At 48.9% G+C, this 25,013-nt stretch overlaps 1 protein-coding gene across 1 annotated transcript in view; it reads right to left on the bottom strand.

Annotated features, from left to right (window-relative positions):
- Window positions 1–1,628: 1,628 nt before the first annotated feature.
- Window positions 1,629–25,013, bottom strand: part of ESR2 (estrogen receptor 2) — a 75,681-nt gene continuing 52,296 nt past the window's right edge. Inside the window, exons 7-8 of the mRNA XM_032774370.2 lie at window positions 18,629–18,809; window positions 1,629–2,091 (exon numbers count right to left, since the gene is read on the bottom strand). Coding sequence (XP_032630261.1) covers window positions 1,902–2,091; window positions 18,629–18,809 — 371 coding nt within the window. The 3' untranslated portion in view covers window positions 1,629–1,901. The remainder of the gene's footprint in view (window positions 2,092–18,628; window positions 18,810–25,013) is intronic.

Genomic DNA, 25,013 nt, shown 5'->3' with positions numbered 1-25,013 from the left:
ATTCCGAAGTAATACTATCGATTTTAGCGTTACTCCTCTCGTTTTGTAGGAGTACAGAAATCGATTTAAAGAGCCCTTTAAATCGATTTAAAGAGCACTGTAGTGTGGACGGGTACAGCGTTAAATCGATTTAACGCTGTTAAAATCGATTTAACGGCGTAGTGTGGACCAGGCCTTATATGAACATCAAAACAATCTCTAATTCAGTTTAGTCACAGACCTAAAATGACCACAATATACAACTAAACACTATGGTATCTAGTCAAGTCCATTAATCTCCAGTGTTATCAAAGGCTAATGAGTTTAATTCCAGCATGAAACAGAATATTACATAAGCAAATGACAGAAAAAATATTTTCTTATTTTCTAGCTGAGGCTATGGGCCATATTATATATCCTCTCAGACTCAGTGCACCTTGGACAGCTGCAGAAATCAACAAGACAGACATTTCATATGACTGCATATTTAGTGATATGCCAATAACAAATTGCCACACACGAAGCAGTGCACTTCATAAGTGATCCATCCCTTGTCACCCATTCCCAGCTTCTGGCAAACAGAGGCTAGGGACACCATCCCTGCCCATCCTGGCTAATAATCACTGATGGACCTATCCTCCATGAATTTATCCCACAGGCATTTTTCCCCTCTTTCATTTAGGGTTCTTTTAGGAGGGTTGAAAATGCATAACTTAGGGTAGAACTTCCCTAGCAAAGCAAGTTACATGCAGCTTCCTCTTGAAAATAAAGAGAGCAAAACTGAGTCATGTAAGTAAAAGCAGATCCCAGCTGAGCCTCATCTCTACTCATGCTACCACTCCCTACAGTTATGTACACTGCATTACCAGAACCCCACGAGCCTGACAATACTGCTAAACGCCTCTGTACTCAAGATGGAAGTGAAGGGAAGATTGTGAAATTGCCTAGGAAACCATTTTAAAAAAAATAGTTCAATGGACTGTATCACATCATTTTTACTAATGCACATAATAAACATTAATTTCTTGATCTTTCATACCTACACATACAGTTATCACACATTAAGTCATTATAAATATACAAAACAGCACATTAATCTCTGTGACAATAAATTTTAAAATGTCGTATTACATGAAAATGACTAAGCAGTCAAGTCAACCTTTAAGCAGTTGAGAACCATGCACAAAGAAACAGTTCAAATATGAAGAGCAGGCTTGCAAAACAAACCTGTTTTTATGTTTACGGAGCTGGTCTTTAAAGTGGTCCCAGAAACAATTCTGAGTGGCTCAAATGAAGCCTGAGGAAGCGTTTCTGTGTTCCATCTGCATCCACTGCATAATTGTACAAGGAATAAACTCATTTAAATTTTGCATGTGTCTTGGCACTTTAACCATGTTAACTGAAATGTAGGCATTTCCCCAGTGATCATCATCATATACACATAATCAAATCCCTCCCACATGATGTAACAGCTGTAGATTTCATATGTTGATATATTGACAGAAAACACAGTCCAGTGATTATAAAGCAAGAACTGGGAGTCAGGACACTACTCCCAGCTCTCCACTGACTTGCTGTGGATTCTTACGCCAGTCACTTAGCTTCTCTCTGCCTCAGTTTACCCATTTTTTAAAAACGGGTAATAATTTCCAATCTCACAGGGTATTGTGTTCATAAGACTCAGACAGAAAGCATTAGTGTAAGTGCAAAGTATTATGTCAGAAACATGGACATGATGTGCTTTGCACAATACAGGAGGTGATATACAGCTTTATCCAAGATAAACGTGCAAATCTGAAAGATTAGAATAGGGCCCCAAAAAGGCTAAGATTCATAAAACATATCAAGTTTTCGACAGCTCTAAATAATGTTGTTTTGCTTCACACTTTCCTACAAACCTGATCTTCCAGGTAATTATAAAGTTACTGTTCTGCCATATTCCGCATATCATCTCTAGTATCAGTTTGTTCTGATGGGCCAAATTCAGAATCTGTGACTGCAGACTTTCTTTGACCTCGAAGCGTGTGTGCATTCAGCATTTCCAGCAGCAAGTCATAGACTGGGACCACATTTTTACACTTCATGCTCAGAAGGTGCTCCATACCTTTGTTACTGTGAATAAAAACAACAATAGGTCAACATTCTGACGTTGTTTAAATTCATTTAATTTGAGTAGGGTTTTAGGGCTGGGAGGCAGTGACACAAGTTCAGAAGTCAACACCACCCCTCTTTTCTATTCATAGTTTCAAAATTGCTAAGACCTTAACCATCTTCATCCTCATGACCTCTTAACATAACAAGAAGATTTCATTTTAACCCCAGTTAACAGGCTGCTGTGTACTGTCTCTTTAAAGGAGCAGCCAACTTAATAAGGTTTTGTGAGGGTTATAGTGAGAGTGGCTGAGCACAGCAGAGAAACGCTTTTGTGGAGAACTCGGGGCTGGAAGCGTTGTTGAGGTCCCCTTGCAAAGAGTAACTCGGTGGTGGAAGCCAAGATGAGATCTTCATGCTTGTCTGCTGGCCATTGGTGCCAGGGCTGTGAGCCACAGAAGCACAGCATTTGAAGTATCCATAGTTGCAAGGCAAGTGTTGACTGAACCCCTTTCCTGGCCTGGGTGAACCCCAAAGCATCACACCATGGCAGATGAAAGGCTGAAAACGTTACCTGATTGCTTATGCACCAAGTCCACAAGATGATATTATTCTGGCACAGAGGAGTAGATCTGGCTCCTCCCTGTTTACCTAAAATATAGCTGTGGAATTGTTAGTCATTAATCAGATGCTCTTTGCCTGGATGTAAGGAACAAATGTAGCACGTGCTATTTGGATCACTCTGAGCTCCAATATGTTGATGTGTAAGTGAGACTCTTCTTGCAACTACATGCCTGAGCTCCATGTGTATCCAGATGATCCTTTCCATCCCAAAGTGGAAGCATCCATCACTAGAACCTTGGTATGGAGCAGTGGAGAAAAAGGAACACCCTTGCAGACTTGATCTGGGTTCTTCTACCATTTAAGAAAAATAGGGTGTTTGGGGGAATCTGAACCATCACATCTAGATGATGTTTATTGGATGGTAAGTACCATCCTAATAAACAACAAAAGCAAATTCCAACAAATTGAGTCACAAATGTGCACAAAGCCATATGCCCTAGCAATTGTACACATTTTTACTGTATCTGAGGGCTTGTCTGTTGTTGATTTATGAGGAGAAATATATTGTCAAATCTGCTTCATAGCAGATATGCCTTCATTGTGGTGGAGTCTATAACTGACTCAAAAAATGGAATTTAAAGAGAATTTGTCTTTGCTGATATCGAGCCCCAAAATAGAGAACTGGTGTAGAATGTGATGTATGCTGTTCGTGATTTCCTGGGAAAACTTCCCTGAATCAGCCAGTTGTCAAGGTACAGGTATTCTAAAATGCCCTGCCTTCTTAGGTGTGCTGCTACTACAGCCAGACATTTTATAAATATTCTTGGGGCTGTTGACAAGCTGAAAGGCAACCATAAGTACTGGCAATGTATTTGTCTTCCCACCTATGAACTACACGTATTTCCCGTGCACTGAATGGATGGAAATAAGCATCTTCCAGATACAGAATGGCAAACCAGCCTAGAGGATCCAATTTAGGGATTATTGAAGCCAGGGTCACCACTCTCAGTGTGAACGAGCAAACAAAGGTGTTCTGATCTCTCAAGTCCAGAATGAGATGTCAATCCTGGGAATTAGACAGCAACAGGAACAAAAACTCCTCCCACTAATTGAAGAGGAATGTTTCAGAGAAATAGAAGAGATACAAGGAACTGCACCTCTTCATGTAAGAGTCTCTCTTGGGAGGAGTCTCTGAAAAGGGACAGGGAACGTGGTTGTGGGGTAGGAAGCTCCTGCATGAAAAAATGGTTATTCACCTTTGTAAATGTTGTTCTTCAAGATGTGTTGCTCATATCCATTCCAATTAGGCGCGTGCATGCTGCGTGCATGGCCGTTGGAAAGTTTTCCCCTAGCAGCATCCATTGGGTCAACTGTGGAGCCCCCTGGAGTGATGCCTTCATGGCACCTTCATGGCGCTCAATATATACCCCAGCCGACCCAGTGCCTCCCCAGTTCCTTCTTGCTGGCTACTTTGACAGAGGGGAAGGGGGCGGGTTTGGAATGGATATAAGCAACACATCTCAAAGAACAACAATTACAAAGGTGACTAACCGTTTTTTCTTCTTTGAGTGCTTACTCATATCGATTCCAGTTAGGTGACTCCCAAGCCTTACCTAGGTGGTGGGGTTGGAGTGAAGCAATGTAGACTGCAGTACTGCTCTACCAAAAGCCACGTCATCCCTGGCGTGCCAGACAATGGCGTAGTGCGAGGCGAAGGCATGCACCGAGGACCAAGTAGCTGCCCTGCAGATTTCTCGGATCAGTACTTTGGCCGGAAATGCCATCGCTGAGGCCTGGGCCCTAGTGGAGTGAGCCGTGAGAGCTGGGGTCGGTACTCTGGCCAGCTCATAGCAAGCGCAGATTCAGGATGTAATCCTTGAGGAGGTCCTCTGAGAGGAGACTGGGAAACCCTTCATCCCATCCGCCACTGCAACAAAAAGCTGGGTCAATTTCCTGACCTGCTTAGTGCACTCGATGCAGAAGACAAGGGCCCTGTGGACATCGAGGGAATGCAGCCACTGCTCCCGGGGACCAGCATGAGGTTTAGGGTAAAAAACAGGCAGGAAAATTTCCTGGCTAGTATGAAAGGCTGACACTACCTTGGGAAGAAAGGCCAGGTGAGGTCTGAGCTGTACCTTATCCTTATGGAAGACCATGTAAGACAGTTCCAAGGTAAGGGCCTTCAGCTCGGAGATGCACTTCGCCGATGTGATGGTGACAAGGAAAGCTGTCTTCCAGGAGTGATACAGGAGAGAGCATGTGGGTCAGCGTTTCGAATGGGGCCCCCATCAGCCTTGAAAGGACCAGGTTAAGGTCCTATGTAGGGAGAGGCTGCCGGATCTAAGGGTAGAGGCAGTCCAAGCCCTTGAGAAAATGAGCAACCATTGGGTTGGCGAAGATAGAGCAGCCAGACACGCCCAGGTGGAAAGCTGAGATGGCTGTGAGGTGAACCTTCACAGAAGACATTGCCAGGCCTTGCTGTCTCCGGTGCAGAAGGTACTCCAAAATGAGGAGCACTGGCGCCTAGATGGGGAGGGTGTGGTGCTGGTCACACCAACACAAAAACCACTTCCACTTCGCCAGATACATGGCTCGAGTGGAGGGCTTCCTGCTGCCCAGCAGTACTTGTCGTATGGAGTCCGAACACAGAAGCTCCACAGGGTTCAGCCATGCTGTGAGGTGGAGACACCACAGGTCGAGATGACAGAGGCGACCATGATCATGAGTGAGCAGGTCGGGAAGAAGAGGCAACGGAACTGGAACATCCATGGACAGTTCCAACAGAGTGGTGTACCAATACTGCCAGGGCCATGCCAGAGCCACCCTTGCCCCATCTCTGTGGATCTTGAGAAGACATAAAGCAGGCAACCCATCCAGGGAAGCAGAAACACGTCTATGAGGGAGCCCGGGCAGCGACCCTGGAAGGAGCAGAATGCTGGGCACTTCCAGTTGCTGCGGGAGGCAAGCAGAGCCACCTGGGGAAACCTCCACTTTTGGAAAATGGGGTGGATGACATCCAGCTGCAGAGACCACTCAGGAGAGTGGAAGGACCTGCTGAGGTGATCCACCAGCGTGTTCTGGATCCCAGGAAGGAAGGATGTCACCAGGTGAATGGAGCGGGCTATACAGAACTCCCACAGTCGAATGGCTTCCTGACAGAGGGGAGAGGAGAGGGCTCCCCCTTGCTTGTTGATGTAGAACATGGCCATGCTGTTGTCCATGAGAACTGCCACACAACCACCTCGGAGGTGCTCCCGAAAGGCCTGACAAGCAAGATGCATCACCATCAGGTCCCGGACGTTAATATGCAGGGCAAGGGCGGACAGGGACCACAGATCCTGAGCCCGAAAGTTTCCGAGATGAGCACCCCACCCCAGGGCTGACATAGCCATGACCAGGGACAAGGAAGGCTGTGAAAGGTGACCCCTTCGCACACCACCCGGGGATCTAGCCACCAGCGGAGGGAGGCGAGGACCTGCTCCAGAATGGTGACCACCAAGTTCAGGCTGTCATGCCCCAGGCAACAGACCGAAGCAAGCCAGGCCTGCAGTGGCTGGAGCCAGAGCCTGGTGTGCCAGGTCACATATGTACACAAAGCCACGTGGCCGAGGACACTCAGGCAGCATCCTGCCATCGAGGTTGGGAAGCTCCAAAGGCCTCAAATGATACCCGCGATAGTTTGGAAACAAGAGTACAGCAGGAGGGCCCGCACCTGAACAGAGTCCAGAACTGCCCCGATGAACTCTATTCTCTGGGTCAGTTCTAGGGTTGACTTTGCTACGTTGAGGAGGAGACCCAGCCAACGAAATGTATCCCTGACCAGGCGGAGGTGGGACTGCACCTGCTCTCTGGTGAGGCCCCAGATCAGCCAGTCATCGAGGTAAGGGTATACTTGCACCTGCCGTCGAAGGAGGAAGGCAGCCATGACCAATATACATTTGGTGAACACACGGGGCTGTGAAGGACCGTGAACTGGTAATGTTTGTGGTTGACCACAAAGCAGAGGAAGCATCTGTGTACCAGATGAATCACTATGTGGAAGTATGCGTCCTTCATGTTGAGGATGGCATACCAGTCTCCAGGATCCAGGGAAGATATAAATAGTGCCCAGGGAGACCATGCGGAACTTCAACTTGACCATGAATTTGTTGAGCCCATGCAGGTCCAGGATGGGATGAAGGCTCCCTTTGGCCTTGGGGATTAGGAAATATCAGGAGTAAAACTCCCTGCCCCTTATTTCCTTCCGAACCTCCTCGATGGCCCCCATGGTGAGGAGCACCTGAACCTCCTGAATAAAGAGTTGCTTGTGAGAAGGGTCCCTGAAGAGGGACAGGGAAGGAGGGTGGGAGAGCGGGGAGGAACAAAATGAGAGAGAGTATCCCACTTCCACCGTGCAAAGGACCCAGCGATCCGTGATTATTTGCGACCAAGCACGGTGGAAATGGGATAAACGATTCAAAAAAGGGAGGGTAGTATCTGGGGTTAAGTCTGGTATGCCGTCCTCAGGCGTCCCTTCAAAAAGCCTGCTTGGAGTCCAACAATGGCTTGGTCGGGCCCTGGGCCTGTCCAGATGCGGAATTAGAGGGTTTCCTCCTGCCATTAGGCCCCTACCATCCATAAAAATCCTGCCTTGGCCGAGGAGGGTAAGAGCGCTGCTGTGGTTGCTGAGGCTTGAAGTGTTTCCGCTGGTTGCCGGGGTGACTTAATTGTTGCCCTTAAGTCTTTAAGGCTGTGCAGCCTAGAGTCGGTCTGTTCCACGAACAGACCCTCCCCATCAAAGGAAAGTCCTGCAGCATCTGCTGAACAGAGGCTTGCAGCCAGGAGGTGTGCCTCATGGCAATCCTGGAGGACAACGTGCACGCACTCGAGTCTGCAGCATCTAGCGAGGCCTGCAAAGAGGTCTGTGCCACTGTTTTGCCCTCGTCAACCAGGTCCCCAAACTCCTCTCTGGATTCAAAAAGCACAAGCTCCTTCAACTTCAGCATGGAGTTCCAGGAGTTAAAATTGTAATGGCTCAAGAGCACCTGCTGATTGGCGATCCGGAGCTAAAGCCCCCACATAGCGTAAACTTTACGTCCAAACTAGTCGAAGCGCTTGGTGTCCTTCGACTTGGGCACAGGGGCCAGCTGACCGTGTGGCTTCTTGTTCACAGCTGCAACCACAAGAAAGCAGGGCTGCGGGTGAATGAATAAGTAGTTATACCCCTTCAAGGGAACAAAGTACTTGCGTTCCACTCCTTTGGCCATAGGGGGAATGGAGGCCAGGGTCTGCCAGATGGTTTTGGCATTAGTTTGGATGGTCCTGATGAGAGACAGGGCCACCCTTGACGGGCCTTCTGGGGCAAAAATGTCCACTAGAGGATTCTCCAATTCTACCACCTCCTTGGCTTGTAGGTTCATATTGCGCACAACCCGGCGCAGGAGGGCCTGGTGGGCATGGATGTCAATCGGGTGTGGCCCAGAGATAGAGGTGCCTGCCAGTGCCTTGTTGGGAGAAAAGGAAGAGGAGGCCATGGGGGAAAGAGGGTCGTCTTGACCCCACTGCGGTGTGGGGACCCGATGTCCTGCATCACCAACTGCAAGATCCGGCTCAGGGACTGGAGTCGGAGTGGGACCCAAAGCGGAAAGAGCACATGCCACTTCTTCCATACCCCCAGGAGCAGGCCGACTGGCAGTGGCTTCTGGCACTTATGGCTTGGAGGCAGCTAACCAGGACACTCCAGACAGTGCACTCTGGGCCTGATAGTACACCCACTGAGTCCAAAATGGCCACTGGGTGGGTCCCTGTCCACGTGCCTGCCATCACCCTTCCCCTACATCAGGGAGGCCACAGTCTGACTGGCGACAGTCCAAAAACCTCAAACCCGTTTCTGATACCAAAGAGCGAGAGCCGGAGCATGAGGGCCAGGGCGACGCTGAGCAAATCTGCATCAGTGAGCGCCAACAGGGAGGCGTGGAGTAGTGCCCTGAAGCTGGGGCATGGTGCCAAGACTGGGATCAGCATCTTGACGTGGAGTGGGGCCGAGATGATGAAGGCACCGGGTCCAGGGTCTGCTTCACGACCGTTACTGGCAGGCAGAGTGGTGCCACGACCTGGAAGAGCAATGCAATCTGGAGTAGTGCCGCAAGTATGACCAGCGCCATGATGGAGAGCGGTGCTGGAACTCCAAGCGGCATCGGGAACGATGCCGGGAGTGGGAATGGTATTGCGGTTCGACCTCTGGTGCTGATAGGTGGATCAACACTGGCTTGCCCTGAGACAGCACCAACCTCAAAGGCACTGGGGTCTTGTCGTGGAGCTGAGGAGACCCCAATGCCATCATGGCAATAAGGTCCCTTGCCGCCGCAAAGGTGTCCAGGGTAGAAGGTAGCTAGACTTCCATTGCTCTGCGGTCAGGGAGTCCAGTAGTACCGGACTCAATGGATCACCCTCAGGGCCGGAGTCAACGGTGCTGGGGCTGTGGCCTTTGCTCCTGGGTGCTCCCCTCCGGGATGCGCCCCAGTGACTGGCTCCAGGGAAGCTGGTCTCAGCATAAGAGAGCCACTCTTTTCTGACTTCCATAGAATCATAGAATATCAGGGTTGGAAGGGACCTCAGGAAGTCATTTAGTCCAACCCCCTGCTCAAAGCAGGACCAATTCCCAACTAAATCATCATCCCAGCCAGGGCTTTGTCAAGCCTGACCTTAAAAACCTCTAAGGAAGGAGATTCCACCACCTCCCTAGGTAACCCATTCCAGTGCTTCACCACGCTCCTAGTGAAAAAGTTTTTCCTAATATCCGACCTAAACCTCCCCCACTGCCACTTGAAACCATTACTCCTTGTTCTGTCATCTGCTACCACTGAGAACAGTCTAGATTCATCCTCTTTGGAACCCCCTTTCAGGTAGCTGAAAGCAGCTATCAAATCCCCCCTCATTCTTCTCTTTTGCAGACTAAACAATCCCAGTTCCCTCAGCCTCTCCTCATAAGTCATGAGCTCCAGCCCCCTAATCATTTTTGTTGCTCTCCTCTGGACTCTTTCCAATTTTTCCACATCCTTCTTGTAGTGTCGGGCCCAAAACTGGACACAGTACTCCAGATGAGGCCTCAATAACGTCTAATAGAAGGGAATGATCACGTCCCTCGACCTGCTGGCAATGCCCCTACTTATACAGTCCAAAATGCTGTTAGCCTTCTTGGCAACAAGACCATACTGTCAACTCATATCCAGCTTCTCATCCACTGTAACCTTTAGGTCCTTTTCTGCAGAACTGCTGCCTAGCCACTTAGTCCCTAGTCTGTAGCATGCATGGGATTCTTCCATCCTAAGTGCAGTACTCTGTGATTGTCGTTGTTGAACCTCATCAGATTTCTTTTGGCCCAATCCTCTAAATTGTCTAGGTCCCTTTGTATGCTATCCCTACCCTCCAGCGTATCTACCACTCCTCCCGGTGCCGCTTCTGACCAAGAAAGTGGGAGCCAGGCCGAGCTGATGTCGCTGGTTATGGTGTCGGGGAGTGTCAGTGCCACGGGTCTCGGTCTAAGTCCAACCACAGTGCCACCTCCACTACCACCACCAGGGTGCTGCGCACCAAAATGCTCAGTGCTGGGTCTTGCTGCACCGAAGGAGGCTGAGGACTAAGAGCTGCCTCCATAAGGAGCTGCTTCAAGTGAAAGTCCTACTCCTTTTTAGTTCAAGGACAAAAGCCTTTGCAGATCCTGCACTTTTTGGCTTGATGAGCCTCCCCCAGACACTTCAGACAAGAGTCATGGGGATCACCCATTGGCATGGCTTAGAGCAGGACCTGCAGGGCTTGAATCCCAGGGACTTGGGCTTGGGGCCAAGAAGAAGAGTTGGGGTGGAGGAGAAACCCCCCACCCCAGCTAACACTAACTAAAAACAAAAAACAAGAACTATAAACCAAACTAACAACAACTATCTAGAAAGCTAGGGAAGCGTGGAGATCTAGCAGAGCAAGACACCACAGTTCCAAAGACCATCACAGGAGGTAAGAAGGAACTGGGGAGGCACCGGGTCAGCTAGTGTGTATATTGAGCTCCATGAAGGCACCACTCCAGGGGGCTCCACAGCCAACCCAATGGATGCTGTTAGGGGAAAACTTTCCAACGGCCCTGCACACAGCGCATGCACACCTGATTGGAATCAAATGCGCAAGCACTCGAAGAAGTAACCTTTTTATGTCATCTATGGAATCCATTGGTTTGTGGTAATTTTGTTTATTTTATTTTCAGGAAGTCTGCAAGAATTCCCAAATGGGGTAGGGAACAGGTATGAGTGGTTTCTGACAGCTCTCAAAGTGACTGTCAAACTATTTGGAAGACAGAAACAGCCTTATAGTGGTTGCAGTCATAATGGATGAAGGTCTCTTACTACCTCTTTCTGGTCTTTGATAAGGCTGGTAGTATGAAAACGCAGAAGGTTATCTGGAATACATTTGATGTCTAGAGGTTTTCTTCTTCTAAGCGAAGGAGTGCTCAACCCCCAAATACCTCAGCGTAACTCGAGAATTTTTTAAAGAATGTAGTGTATAATCAATTTAGCACTACAAAGTTCGTGCCCTTTGAAGGGGAGTTCCTCGACTGTATTCTGGACTTCTCTGAGAATTCCAGAGGAGTGCAGTTAGAATCCAAGATGCCATCAATCTAGTCCACAGGATCTGATAACCCTTTTGCTCTCTCCTGAACTGCTGTGACTCTGGGAGAACCTGGTGAGCAGTGTGAATAGACGCATCAATAGTAGTATGCAGAGAGGTCCATGTTGCAAGTTGACCTATGATCAAAGATCTTATTGCCTCTTTTTATTCTGCTGGAACTATCCAGTAAGTGATACCATGTGCCAATTAAGATAATCATATTCTGAAAGGAGACCATGATAAAAATGATTACCTACCTTTTGTAATTGTTGGTCTTCGAGATGTGTTGCTCACATCTATTCCATTCTAGGAGAGTGTTTGCCCACGAGCGCAATCGTCAGAGATTTTTGCCTTAGCAGTACCCCTAGGGTTGCTGTGGTGCACTCTGGAGTGCTGCGCTCATGCCACAGTATATCAGGGGCCGCCAGCTCTATGCCCTCTCAGTTCTGTCTTGCCAACAAGTCTGACAGAGGGGCAGGTAATGGAATGGACATGAGCAACATCTCTATGAACAACAGTTACGAAAGGTAGGTAACCATTTCTTATTGTTCAAGTGCTTGCTCATATCGATTCCATTCTAGGTGACTCACAAGCAGTATCCACCGAAGTGGGTCTGGAGTTCACAGTCTTGCAGCACTGCTCTGCCAAGCCAGCGTTGTCTCAAGCTTGCTTGGTCAGCATGTAGTGCGACGCGAACATGTGGACGGATGACCAGGTGGCAGCCCAACAGATTTCTTGGATTGGCACCTGCGCCAGGAAGGCTGCTGAAGATGCCTGTGCCCTAACTGAATGAGCCTTCACCAGGGCCAGCTCCAGGCACCAGCACAGGAAGCAGGTACTTGGGGCAGCCAATGGAAAAAGGCGGCACGTCCAGGTCTTCGATGGCAAGTCCCTCAGTCCCACTCAGAGAGAAAGACCGGCCACCGAATTGCCGCCAAAAAATGAAGCGGCACGGTAGAGCTGCCCCCGAAGTGCTGCCAATCACGGCTTTATCTTTCTCTCCCCCTCCCCTTTGCTGCTTGGGGTGGCAAAAAAGCAAGAGACTACCCTGGCCTTCACGATCACCGGCAGAAGCACCTTCGTCAGCTCATAACAGTAGCAGATGCGGGCCGTGATCCAAGATGAGATTCTCTGGGCAGACACTGGACAACCTTTCATCCTGTCTGTGACTGCAACGAACAACTGTGCTGATTTACGGAATGGCTTTGTTCTACCTATGTAGAAGGCCAGCATCCATCTGACATCCAGGGTATGCGCATGAGGCTTTGGACAAAGGACTGGTAAGTAAGTATATGTCTTGACCAATATGAAACTGGGAGACAACCTTAGGCAGAAAAGACAGGTAAGGATGCAGCTGGACCTTATCCTTATAGAAGATCATATACGGCAGCTCCAACGTGTGTGCCCTGATCCTATGGACTGAAGTTATAGCAACCAGGAAGGAGACCTTCCAGGAGAGAAGCAGGAGTGAGCAGGAAGCCAAGGGTTCGAAGGGGGGACCCATGAGCCTTGACAGCACAAAATTCAGGTCCCAAGGCGGGAGACCAGGTCCCAGACGTGGGTAAAGGCGCTCCCGATCTTTCGGGAACCACGCCATCGTGGGAACCACTCTGAGCTCCCTGACATTGATATAAAGGGCTAAATCATTTTGTAGCCAGCAGCCTCGGGTATTGAGCCCGCTCAGGTGGGCTCAATCCCAGATATGACATGTCCAAGATGGGGTCACAAAAGGAACTCCTTCAGCAACGACTCGGGATCCAGCCACCAGTCCAGGGACAAGCGGATGTAGCTCGGCACCAGGACCACGCAGTCCAAGTCGTGTCTGCTGGGGACATAGACTGAGGTCAGCCATGCCAGCAGGGATCGTAGATAAAGTCGGGCGTGGCTGACCACGTACATGCACGCAGCCCATCTGTCGCAGGCATTGTCTTGGATGGCTCTTTGTGTGGTAGATCAGGTCCAACAAGGCCTGAAAACGTGCATCTGGAAGGAAGGTCTTGGCCTGCGTGAAGGCGAGAACCACTCTGATAAACTCTATACGTTGGACTGACATTAACATGGACTTTTCTGTGTTTATTAACAGGCCCAGGTCACTGCAGGTGGACCACACCACATCAAGGCTCCTCTGCACCTGCACCAGAGACCTGCCCTTGATGAGCCAGTCATCACGATAAGGGACAATCTGGACCCCTCAACATTTCAGGTAAGCCGCTACCAGTGACATGCATTTTGTGAACATCCTGGGGGCTGAGGATAGGCCAAAGGGTAGCTCTGTGAACTGGGAGTGGTGCTCAGCCACTATGAAATGCAGGAATCGCCTGTGTCCTGGGAATATGGAGACATGAAAGTAAGCGTTTTTTTAAATCAAGAGTGGCGTAGCAGTTCTCTGGATCCAGGGAAGGGATAATGGAGGTCAGGGAGACCATGTGGAACTTCAACTTCTTGAGAGACTTGTTAAGGTCCAGGATGGGCCTGAGGCCCCTTTGGCCTTTGGGTTTAGGAAGGATTCAAGAATAGAATTCTCTTCCTTCCATGTCCTGGGGCACCTCCTCCACAGCCCCCAAGCCCAGGAGCTTCTCCTGAAGAAGGATGAGGAAGTGGGGGGTGGGTGGGAGGAAGGACCAGATAAGAATTGCTGAGTATAGCCCCAAGCTACCAAATCCAGGACACAGTGGTTCGACATAACCTGCAACCAGGCCAAGCGGTAGAGAGAGAGGCAGTTGAGGAAAAGGTGGGTAAGATCCAGTTGGCTGACTAGGGCACCACTCTCGGGCACACCCCCAAAATGATCGCTTCTGGCCCCCTAGTGTTTGGCAGGCCCAGGCTAGGCGGGTGTGAGAGGAAGATGGGCATTGGTGACTAAAGCTAGCATCCTGTCTCCTAGTAAAGCCTTGGTGGTAGTGGCAGTCGGAAGGGCTTTCTGGCTGATTGTGGCATGTGCATGCTCAACAAGTGAAGGGTAATTCTAGTGTCCTTCAACCCATGCAGCCTGGTGTCCATTTGATCAGAGACGAGACCAGCTCCGTCAAAGGGGAGGTCTTGAATCATGGTCTGGAGGACCACTGTTTGGAGCCAGGAGCTGCGTCATATAACCACCGCCGATGTGAACACTCTGCTGCCAAGTCCACTGTGTCCCATGCCATCTGCAGAGAGCATCTGGCCACCATAGTACCCTCTTCTACCAAGGTGCCAAATGTTTGGGCCAAACCCTGAGAGAGGGATTCCCGGAACTTTTTTGAGACTATCCCAGAGATTGAAATTGTACCAGCCAAACAGGGCCTGATGGTTTGCCCCCTGGAACTGCAGGTTGGCGGTTGAATATATTTTCCTCCCAAATAAATCGAGTTTCTTGACCTCTTTGTTTTTGGGAGGCGAAGAGGTGTGAACCTGCTTGTCCTCAGCTGCAGACACAACCAGCGACCCTGGGGTTGGGTGAGCATAAAGGTATTCAAAACCTTTGGCTGGAATGAAATACTTTTTCTCGGCCCGTTTTGAGGTGGGAGGGATCTGAAACAGGGCCTTGGCTACCTTGAGAACCCTGTCATGCATAGGCAGGGCAACCCAGGTGGTGTAGAGGCTGACAGGACATTGAAGAGCGTGTCCTCCTGCTCTGCCACCACCTGCACCTCGAGCTCTTGGCCACGTGCTGGAGAAGGGCTTGATGCTTCCTGAATTCAGTGAGCTAGCTCTCAAAGGTCCCATAACCGCCTCGTTCAGGGATGACGAGGAAGACTGGACTGCTGGGGGAGGTGCCAGAGTCTCGACCACCGCCAGAGAAGGAAGTTTAGAGGTGGGCACAGGTTCCTCTGCCCTAATCTCAGAACTGGCATCCAGTACCGGGCCTGGTGCCACCAACCCAATGCTGTGACATGGCCACTGAGTGTTGCGAAGCGGGCATTGTCATGAACGGTACGCCCCACGCGCTCCGGTAAGGCCACTGTATTGGCCACTAGCCATGCTGCCACTGTAGTGCCACAGTGGAAGGAGTGAAATCCAGTGCCCAATCTTGCGTATGGGACCTGGGTGATGGTATGAACTGGCCCTCCATACTGAAGGAACCACCTTCCAGCAACCAGGGAGGAGCCGTTGACACCTGCATTTGCTTACTGGTTGTGGTTACTGCCATCCATTGACCAGATGTAACAGACCACTGATGGTACGGGAGAGACCGGTACCAAGACAGTAAACGTTCCCACTGCGCCGGCACTCGATACTGATGCCTGGAGACAACCAGTGAGAGGATGAGCAGCGCCAGGATTAGCAGGAGGACTGTTGACCCCAGGACAGTGAGTAGTGCTCACTGAAGGTATGCTGAAGGTATCTGGGGGATTGACGATGCATCTCGGACCTGCCCATGATCCTCCACACAGTGGAGAAGATAGTCTGTCCGACGACCAGAGGTGTTCCTCTGTCCCTGAGGGGTCTTAATGACAGGCTTGCCCTCTTGAGGAGCCTTAGTCAGGTCCTGCGACACCGAGGTCATCATTGGAGCAGGTGGAGACCTGTGTTCTCTCTGCACCTGGGGAGCCTGGGATGACAACGGCACAGGCAAGGGTGTCAGTCTGATACTGCTCCTAGAAGTTGGTGGCAGACCTTTTAAGGGGGCTGAGAACCCCAACCAGGAAGGCACGATCACGTGGCGCCAGAATAGTCTGGCAGTCAGGCCTGGGTTCCTTGGTAGCTGACCCTTGGGCCTTTTGCTCAGTGCTGAGCGCTTCTTGGTCTTTTTCTTTGGCACCGGCGATGGAGAATGGTGCCAGGAGGAACCAGGTGCCGGCAGTGCACTGTGCATGGAAGCCGAGGCGCTCGGTGCGACCTGTCTGGTCAGCTCAGAAGCTGGGCGGAGGGCGGACTCCATCAGAAGAGACTGGAGGCGGATATCCTGCTCCTTTTGGATGGGGCGGAAAGTTTACAGATCTGGCACCAATTCTTAATGTGTGACTCCACCAAGCACTTAAGGCGGCTGCTATGTGGGTCACTTACAGGCAAAGGCCTGTTGCAGTCTGAGCAGGGCTTAAACCGGGAGACTGGGGCATGCTCCACCTGGGACAAAGTCCCAGCTGGGACTCTAACTACTAACAAACACTACTATATGCAAACTATGTACAAAGGCTGTGAGGCACGAAGTTCGAGGAGGAGATACCAGAGGGGTCTTGGTATCTTCTATCTGCCTTTTCTGAGGTCATGAGTATGGATGCTTGCTTTTGACAGAGTAGCTGGGGAAGTTCTAAAAGGCTTTCACTGATAGGCATTGAGTCTTTCATGCAAAGACAAAATAGCCAATAATTCGTGAGCCTTTTACTGGGGCGTCTATAGGAATCTCCAGCACTTTTGCCATCCTGCAAAGGCGGCCTTGAAATACCTTACAGTCACTAGGTGGAGAGGAAATAGATTGCACAGCAGCTTCTTCTGGCAATGAAGATGATATATGAGTTAGAATTGCATCAGAGGACTTCTGCTAAGATTGTTCCTCTTCTGGAAGTCGAGCTGAGGGGGCTGTTTTTGTTGTGTCCTGATCAACTTCTGTGACAAGGGAGACTTAGGTCTCCTTGCTTAATGAACACTCCAAAGTGTCCAGTAAGACCAAGGAGAAGGACCATATGAGCAATATGTAAATGGCCAGGGGGTGTGTACCAGGTATTCTCTAGAAGGTCCCCTATATTCCCTATGCTTGCTATGACTTCCAGCTCTGAAATTTCTATCCCAGTATCAGAAGTAAAGATCATAGAGTCGCACTCTTGGAGAATAGGAAGGTGAGCTACACCCATGAATATCAGAGGCAGAAGAAGAGTAGGAATACTCTCCTTACAGGAGGAGAAGCAGACCTTGCAGGAACCTGAGGGTTGGAGTGGGAGGACATTTGTGATAAATAAAGGGGGGGGGATAGCTCGCTTTGATGGACACCCAGCAGCCAGTTAGCTGTAAAATCCTTCTTGGTAGCTGTTCTTTATTTGCTTTACCTGTAAAGGGTTAAAAAGTCCCCCAGATAAAGAAAAAAAGTGGGCACCTGACCAAAAGAGTCAATGGGAAGGTAGAACTTTTTAAAATTGAGAAATAAACTTTGCCTTTGTCTGTTCTCTGGGCTGGAAGGACAAGCAGCCATGCTATAAGCAGCTTAAGCCAGGTATGATCATAAATCATCAGATCATGCCTAGAACTACTTATCTGAACTCCGAATGTGTAAGTAGATCAGAATGTTTAGCTAGACGTAATTAGGGTTATTTCTTTTATTTCTTATTGTCCCATGGACTCCTCTGTGCTAACCCTAGATGCTTTGTTTGCTTGTAACCTTTAAGCTAAACGAGTGGTGGAGAGGCATGGCAAGAGTGGTGAACAGGCAGCCAGCAGGGCGACGGCGGAGAGGCACGACAAGCAGCCAGCAGGACAGCTGATGGAGAGGAGTGGCAAGAACAGAGAGCAGGAGGCTGAGGGAAGCAGCAAACAGGCAGTCAGCAGGAGCAGTAGGTGAACAGCCAGCAGGGTGGCTGGCGGAGAGGGGCAGCAAGAGACTGCCTGAGCAGCAAAGCAAGTAAGGTACCTCTTTACCCCACCCGGTGGGGGAGGTGAAATCTGCAGCTGCACCTCTGAACTCTAGGTCTGCACTGACCAAGGACAGCAACTGTGGCCACGTCTAGACTACGCGCCGTATCGGCGCGTTAAAATCGATTGCTCTGGGATCGATATATCGCGTCTAATCTAGACGGGATATATCGATCCCTGAGCGCACTTATATCGATTCCGGAACTCCACCAACCCCAACGGAGTTCTGGAATCGACATGGTGAGCCGCGGATATTGATCCCGCGCGGTGAAGACGGGTGAGTAAATCGATTTTAGATATTCGACTTCAGCTACGTTATTCACGTAGCTGAAATTGCGTATCTAAAATCGATTTTATCCCGTAGTGTAGACCAGCCCTGTGAGTTACTTCCCTCCTTCTATTAAAAGTTTCTTTTCTGCCCTTAGACTCTGCTTGCGAGTGGGGAAGTATTGCTCTCAGAGGCACCCAGGGGTGGTGTGTAAATTTCCCGGCTTACTGGGTGGGGGCTCACGCCAGTTCTGTGTTGTATCGATGGAAAGGAACCCCTAGATATTGAAACCGGCCTTGGTTTCTGCTGGCTTCACCTGGCAGAAGGGTTACATAAGATGTGCACTTTAAGGTGGATTCAACATGCTGCATGTCAAAGTGATTTGAGTATATTATTTAGTTAATCCTGTCAATTTAGAATAATCTTACAATGAATACTCTAAAATGATGATACCAGATTTTTCTATGGGGATTTCAAGAGCTTGGTCAAGCTTTGTTGCTGTAACAACAAATATTAAAACCTCAAAGAGTTACATAATTCTGTAAAATATACCTTGCATGCCTGACATGAGAAAGTAACATCAACAAGTTAGCCAAACGAGTTGTCTGTTGCTGAGACGGGATTCCACTTTTTGCAATAACCCACACCAACGCATCAGTTACTGCATTAAGCAAGTGATGTAGCTTCCTGTTGCTTTCAGATTCTTCTGCAGCAGCTGATAATGGAAACATATCTAAACAAAGAGAAGACAGAATAGCATTACAATTCACCAGAAAAAAAACATGATCATGGATTGCCTTTGGATGTAATTTTTCAATAGAATCAAATAAAATAATTCCAAGTCCTACTAAAATTATGTTATGATTCTTCATGTTAGATCTCGATCTCTGATAGAAACTTTTTTACTCATCAGTTCTGTCGTGCCATTTGCCTACTTAAGTATCCCCCAATCTTAGAACTACATTAACAATTGACTTCTAGTATCTACTAAAGATACAGAGCCAGATTCTTGGGTCTGGCTGAGCTTCACTTATCTTTGCATTCTCCAATTTTGGATGTCCCCAGGGGTTACTCCAGCCCTTTGTTTAAGTAAGAGAAGTTTCACGGCTTCTCTAACAGCTCCCTCCTCGCTCTGAAACAGCTCCTACATATGGACGGAGCCAGAAGCAAAATGGTACATAACTTGCTTAAACACTTTACTGGATCAGGGCTTTATTGCTTATCAAGTGAGTGAGGAAGGCACTGTGCGTGATGTACAGCCAACTCCTTGGCTCTACCTGCTCAAACCTCCTAACAAGTCAGAAATTTGTTGTAACGCTAGCATAAACTGTGAAATGTTAAAAGAGGCATTAAAGATAGAAATAAAACAAATTAATCAGGGAAGACTGTGGGAGGAGCAGGCAAGGAAGTAGTTAAAACTAGCATTATTGATGGAGCAGAAGAGACCAATGTGACAAAACAGAGCTGGATAATTAGGGAGGGGCAGAGTTGTGAAGGGCCTTGAAGGTTATGACGTGAATCTTGAATTTAATATGGTGGAAGAGCAATGGAGGGGTTCACAAAGGAAAATAGTCTTAAAGGATGCTGTGATAAATGAGGGGAGGTAGCTCCCTTTTATGGACACTCAGCCAGTCAGTAGCTATAGAATCCTCCTTAGCAGCTATACCCTAATTGCCTTAACTGTAAAGGGTTAAGAGAAGCTTAAGCTGAGTTGGCACCTGACCAGGGAACCAAGAGGGAGGCTGTACCCTTTTAAATTGGGAAAAAACTACTGGGTGTGGTGGGGTTTTTCTTTGTTTCTTGGGCTGGAGAGAGGGGAAGGCAGCAACAAGCTGTAATCTTTAAGCCAGGTATAGGAAATCATTAGGATCATATGTAGAAACTCCTCATTTGGAACCTCAGATATGTAAGTAGCACAGGAAAAGTTAAGACAGATGCGATTAGGAATCTTTTTGGTTGTTTTGGTTTGTGGATTCCTCGGTGCTAACCCTAGGTGCTTTTGTTTTGCTTGTAACCTTTAAGCTAAACCCCAAGAAAGTTATTTTTGGTGTTTAATCCCTAAAGCCTGCGTTTTCAGATGTTTCTTTCTTTGTAAATAAAATTTACCTTTTTTTTTTAAGAATCCTTTGATTCCAAAGTCCTTAGACAAAGGGTTGGTCTGTGCTCACATTGCTAAGGCAACTGGTTGGTATTTTATTCTCAAGCCTCCCCAGGAAAGGGGGTGAAGAGGCTTGGGGAGATAGGGATTCCAAGTGACTCTTCGCTGAATATTTGTGAAAATCACTTGGTGGTGGCAGCAATATCTGTCCAAGGCAGAAGACTGTGCCTTGGAAGAGTTTTAACCTAAGCTAGTAAAAGATAAGCTTCGGGGGTCTTGCGGGTCTTCACATCTGTACCCCAGAGTTCAGATTTGGGGAGGTATACCCTGACATGGTGGCACAGTGGTGGGATCATTTTGAATCAGAAGCATAGACACAGGATTTTAAAAGGACACATTTTTCCTTCTGGCTGCTTGAAAGCCAGGAAGGTTTTTGTTTCTTTTCTTTTGATGCCTGTGGGAGAACAGGCAGGCAAAAGGTTCAGCCTGCACAGCCAGAAAGTCCAACAAGCAAGCAGTTTATTTTTTCCCCCTAGCTCTTGTGGCAACAAGGTAGTTATTAGGGTAAGAAACAGCCCAGTGCATGAAATTGAAGTTGGTCACCGAAACCCTAGAGTAATCAGTCTTCCCAAAGCAGTACGCCTAGGAGAAGATCAGGCCCAGATATCCAATACCATGGCAGAACTGCTCGGAGAGGCTTTGGGACCAGAGATTTCCCCAGCAGGGATGGTCAACCCTTCCCAACCCAAGATCCAGGTGCCAAGATGGAAGAAGGCCCTTAACCTAGACTGAGCTCTAACTGTGGAAGACAGGAAGTTCTTCCTAGAGATGAGGCGCTGAGAAATAGAGGCGGAGGAGAGAAGGGAGGAGAAGTGCTTAGCAGTGGAGGAGAAGATGCGCTTAGAAATGGAGCGGGAAAAGGCTACGCTGGATCAGATACTAGAAGGGGTAACCTGAGATGACACCCCACCAGAGTCAACCCAAGGCCCCACCTCGCAAGGAGGAGCCCTCCACACAGTCAGGGAAACCCCAAATGCCTTCTAGTCCTACCACTCTACTCTCCAACCACCCTCCGCATCACAGCGGGCAGTCAGCTAGGCGATGCTTTAAATGTAATGAGCTGGGGCATGTGAAGACCAACTGCCCCAAGAGCACCAGCCGACTGCAACTCATCACCCCGGGGTCCCACCAAGAGCCTTCAGGCCCAGATGCCTCGCAAGTACCCCCAGAGTGAAGGAAAATTGTGAATGTGGGCCAGAGGAAGATTATTGCGTGGAGAGACACTGCAGACAGGTGTCAGCTATCCACCAGTCCCTAGTGGACTCCAAATTCATCGACCCAGAGGCCCAAGTGATCGTGCAACTCTTTTAACTTGCCTACAGCCAAGTTGCCTGTCCAGTATGAGGGCTGGTCAGGAATATGGACTTTTGAAGTCTATGATGATTACCCAATTCCCATGCTGCTGGGAGAAGTCTTAGCCTATCATGTGAGGCTAACTAAAATGGTGGGGATGGTCACCTGCAGCCAAGCTAAACAGGCCTCCACACCTAACTCCATTCCTGAGCCTCCTACAAGGGCCCAGCCTGTGTCCCCAGATACCACAGGCCCAGGGACCCAGAACCAGACCCCAGACCAAAATCTACGACAGCAGTTGTAGATCCAGTTCCTGGGACCCAGCCAAAACCAGCCCAAGGATCGGAACTGGCGGAGCAGTCAGCACCAGATCCCGTGCTTGCAACCCCACCAGAGTCAGGGGAGCCAGCAACTGAGGGATAAACTTGTGCAAGAGGCTCAACCAGAGCCTGAAATAAAACCTTGTGCACCAGTGGAGAACAGTTCACAATCCGTGGAGACACCCCCATCACCTGCATCGCTTCCAGTGGGACCAAGCCCAAGTGCACAACCCAGTGAGGAACTAATGTCTCCAGCATCGAGAGAGTAGTTCCAGGCAGAGCAGGAAGGGGATGAGAGCCTTAAGGGACATTGGAGGGTGGCATGGAGTGACCCACTGCCTCTCAGCTCTTCTAATGGTTCCAGGTTTGTTGTTGAAGGAGGACTGTTATATAAGGACACCCTTTCTGGTAGGCACAAGAAGGACTGGCATCCTCAGAGACAGTTGGTAGTTCCAACTAAGTATAAGGAAAAGCTTTTGAGCCTAGCCCATGATCACCCTAGTCGCCATACCGGGGTGAACAGGACCAAAGACCTCTTGGGGAAGTCATTCCACTGGGAGGGAATTGGCAAGGACATTTCTATCTATGTCCAGTCTTGTCAGGTGTGCCAGAGGGTGGGAAAGCCCCAAGACCAGGTCAAGGCCCCTCTCCAGCCACTCCCCATCATTGAGGTTCCAGTTCAGCATGTAGCTATGGATATTCTAGGTCCTTTCCCTAAGAAGACACCCAGAGGAAAGCTGTATATACTGACTTTCCTGGATTTTGCCACCCGATGGCCATAAGCAGTAGATCTAAGCAACACCAGGGCTAATAGCGTGAGCCAAGCATTGGCAGACATTTTTGCCAGGGAAGGTTGACCCTCCGACATCCTTACAAATTCAGGAACTAACTTCATGGCAGGGGCCATGAAACATCTTTGAGAAGTTCATGGGGTGAACCAGTTGGTTGCCACCCCTTGCCACCATCAAACAAATGGTCTATTGGAAAGGTTTAATGGGACTTTGGGGGCCAATTTACGAAACGTAAATTCGTGAACAAGCACTCCAATGATTGGGACCTAGTGTTGCAGCAGTTGCTCTTTATTTACAGGGCTGTTTCATATCCCAGTTTGGGGTTTTCACCCTTTGAACTTGTTTCTGGCCACGAAGTTAAGGGTCCATTACAGTTGGTGAAGCAGCAAGGGGAGGGAGTTACATCTTCCCCGGGAACTAACATTTTGGACTTTGTAACCAACCTGCAAGACACTCTCAAAGACTCTCTAGCCCTTGCCAGAGAGGAGGCTGCAGTAATCAAGATGAGAGATGAAGAGAGCTTGGAAGAAAGTTAGCTGCATGGATGAGAAAAGAAAACATTGGCTTTTAGAAATATTACGGAGAAAGTAGTAACAAGTTTGGAGACAGCCTGGATATGTGGGGCACGAAAATGGCAGATTTGGTCACATGTGGAACTTAACAAAACAAAAAAGAGCTGCAGTTTGCTGTAAGCAAAAGGCAAACCTTGATAGTGCATGCTGCTTTTTAAAAAATCCAATAATTATCTCCATGAAGCTCCATAAGAATAGTTTAAATTTGAAAATGTGAAGAATTTTCCTATTAGAAGGCCATTATCACAAAGTGAAGCAATCAAGAAATTCACTGAAGAGGGACAAGGAAGGGGGGTGGGAGGGGTGGTCAGCTGTAAACTCCAGGGTGTAGCCTGAAGAAACTGTATCTAGCACCAAGTAGTCTGAAGTGCCACGGGACCAGGCTGACCAGAAAGGCAGAAGCAGTTGAGGAAAGGGAGGGTTGGATCCAGTACATTGGCTGGGGTGCCGTCCTCGAGCAAACCCTCAAAATGACTGCTTCTGGCTTCCCTGACTTCTGGGATGGTCAAGTTAAGCAGCCGGACAGCAAGAGGATGGGTACCGTCTCTTAGACCCTTTGTCCTGGTCCTCTCTCCTGTAGAAGCCAGACCAGGGAGCCCCCCAGGATTTAGATTGCCTCAGAGGAGGTGGAGGGCCCCTAGACTGCTGAGGGGCATGCAGGCCCAGGGAACGGAGGGTGGCTCGAGAGTCCTTGACCCCATGGAGCCTAGAGTCAGTTAGCTCAGAAAAGAGCCCCGAACCCTCAAATGGCAGATCCTGTATTGTGGTCTGCATCTCCTGAGACAGCCCAGAAGCCTGCAACCAGGAGCTGCGTTGCATGGCTATCGCCGACATGACCACCCTGGCAGCCGAGTCTATCACTTCCCAGGCGATTTGGAGGACTCTGCAGGCCACCACCATGCCTTTGTTCACCAACGTGGTAAACTCTTGGGCACGATCCTGTGGAGAGCCTCCGTGAACTTATTAAGGGAATCCCACAGGTTAAAGTTATAACGTCCCAGCAAGAACTGGTGGTTAGAAACCCTAAATTGTAGGCTGGCTGTCGAATAAACTTTTCACTCAAATAAGCCAAGTCTCTTGGCCTCTATTTTGGAGCGTTCCAGTGGGGTGGCCCTGTCTGTCCCTTTCATTGACCACGGACATGACTAGTGATGTCACAGGGGGATGAGTATATAGATACTCAAAGCCCTTTGCAGGGACATAGTATTTCTTTTTCACTTTCTTGGATGTTGATGGAATAGATGAGGGGATTGGCCACACAGACTTGGATATTTTGAGCATCCCTGCGTGGACGGGTAATGCAATTTTTGCAGGTGTGGTGGCAAAGATGATATTGAAGAGGTCCTCTATCTCTTCAAAAGCAGCAAAGAGTCCTGCAGCACCTTATAAACTAACAAATGTATTGGAGTATGAGCTTTCGTGGGTGAATACCCACTTCGATGGATGCATGTCAATCTCTTCAGCAACCTCTTCAATTTCCAAGCCTAGATTCTCTGCCACCCATTTACGGAGGGCCTGATGCTCTTTAAAATTGTCTGGGGGACTACTGGTGTGGGAGGGTCTGGCCACCATCTCATCTGGGGACAACAACGACGGAGTGGCCTGAGGGATGGCATCATCCCCTTCTTTGTTGAGGGAGGTGTCATAAACAGATAGTTATGGGTTAATGTCTCTTTTACCTGTAAAGGGTTAAGAAGCTCAGTGAACCTGGCTGACACCTAACCAGAGGACCAATGGGGGGACAAGATACTTTCAAATCTTGGTGGAGGGAAGTCTTTGTTTGTGCTGTTTGTTTTGTTCTTT

Source organism: Chelonoidis abingdonii, chromosome 4, assembly GCF_003597395.2.
Source record: "Chelonoidis abingdonii isolate Lonesome George chromosome 4, CheloAbing_2.0, whole genome shotgun sequence".
NCBI lineage: Eukaryota > Metazoa > Chordata > Testudines > Testudinidae > Chelonoidis > Chelonoidis abingdonii.
This window is presented reverse-complemented; position numbering and strand designations above follow the sequence as displayed.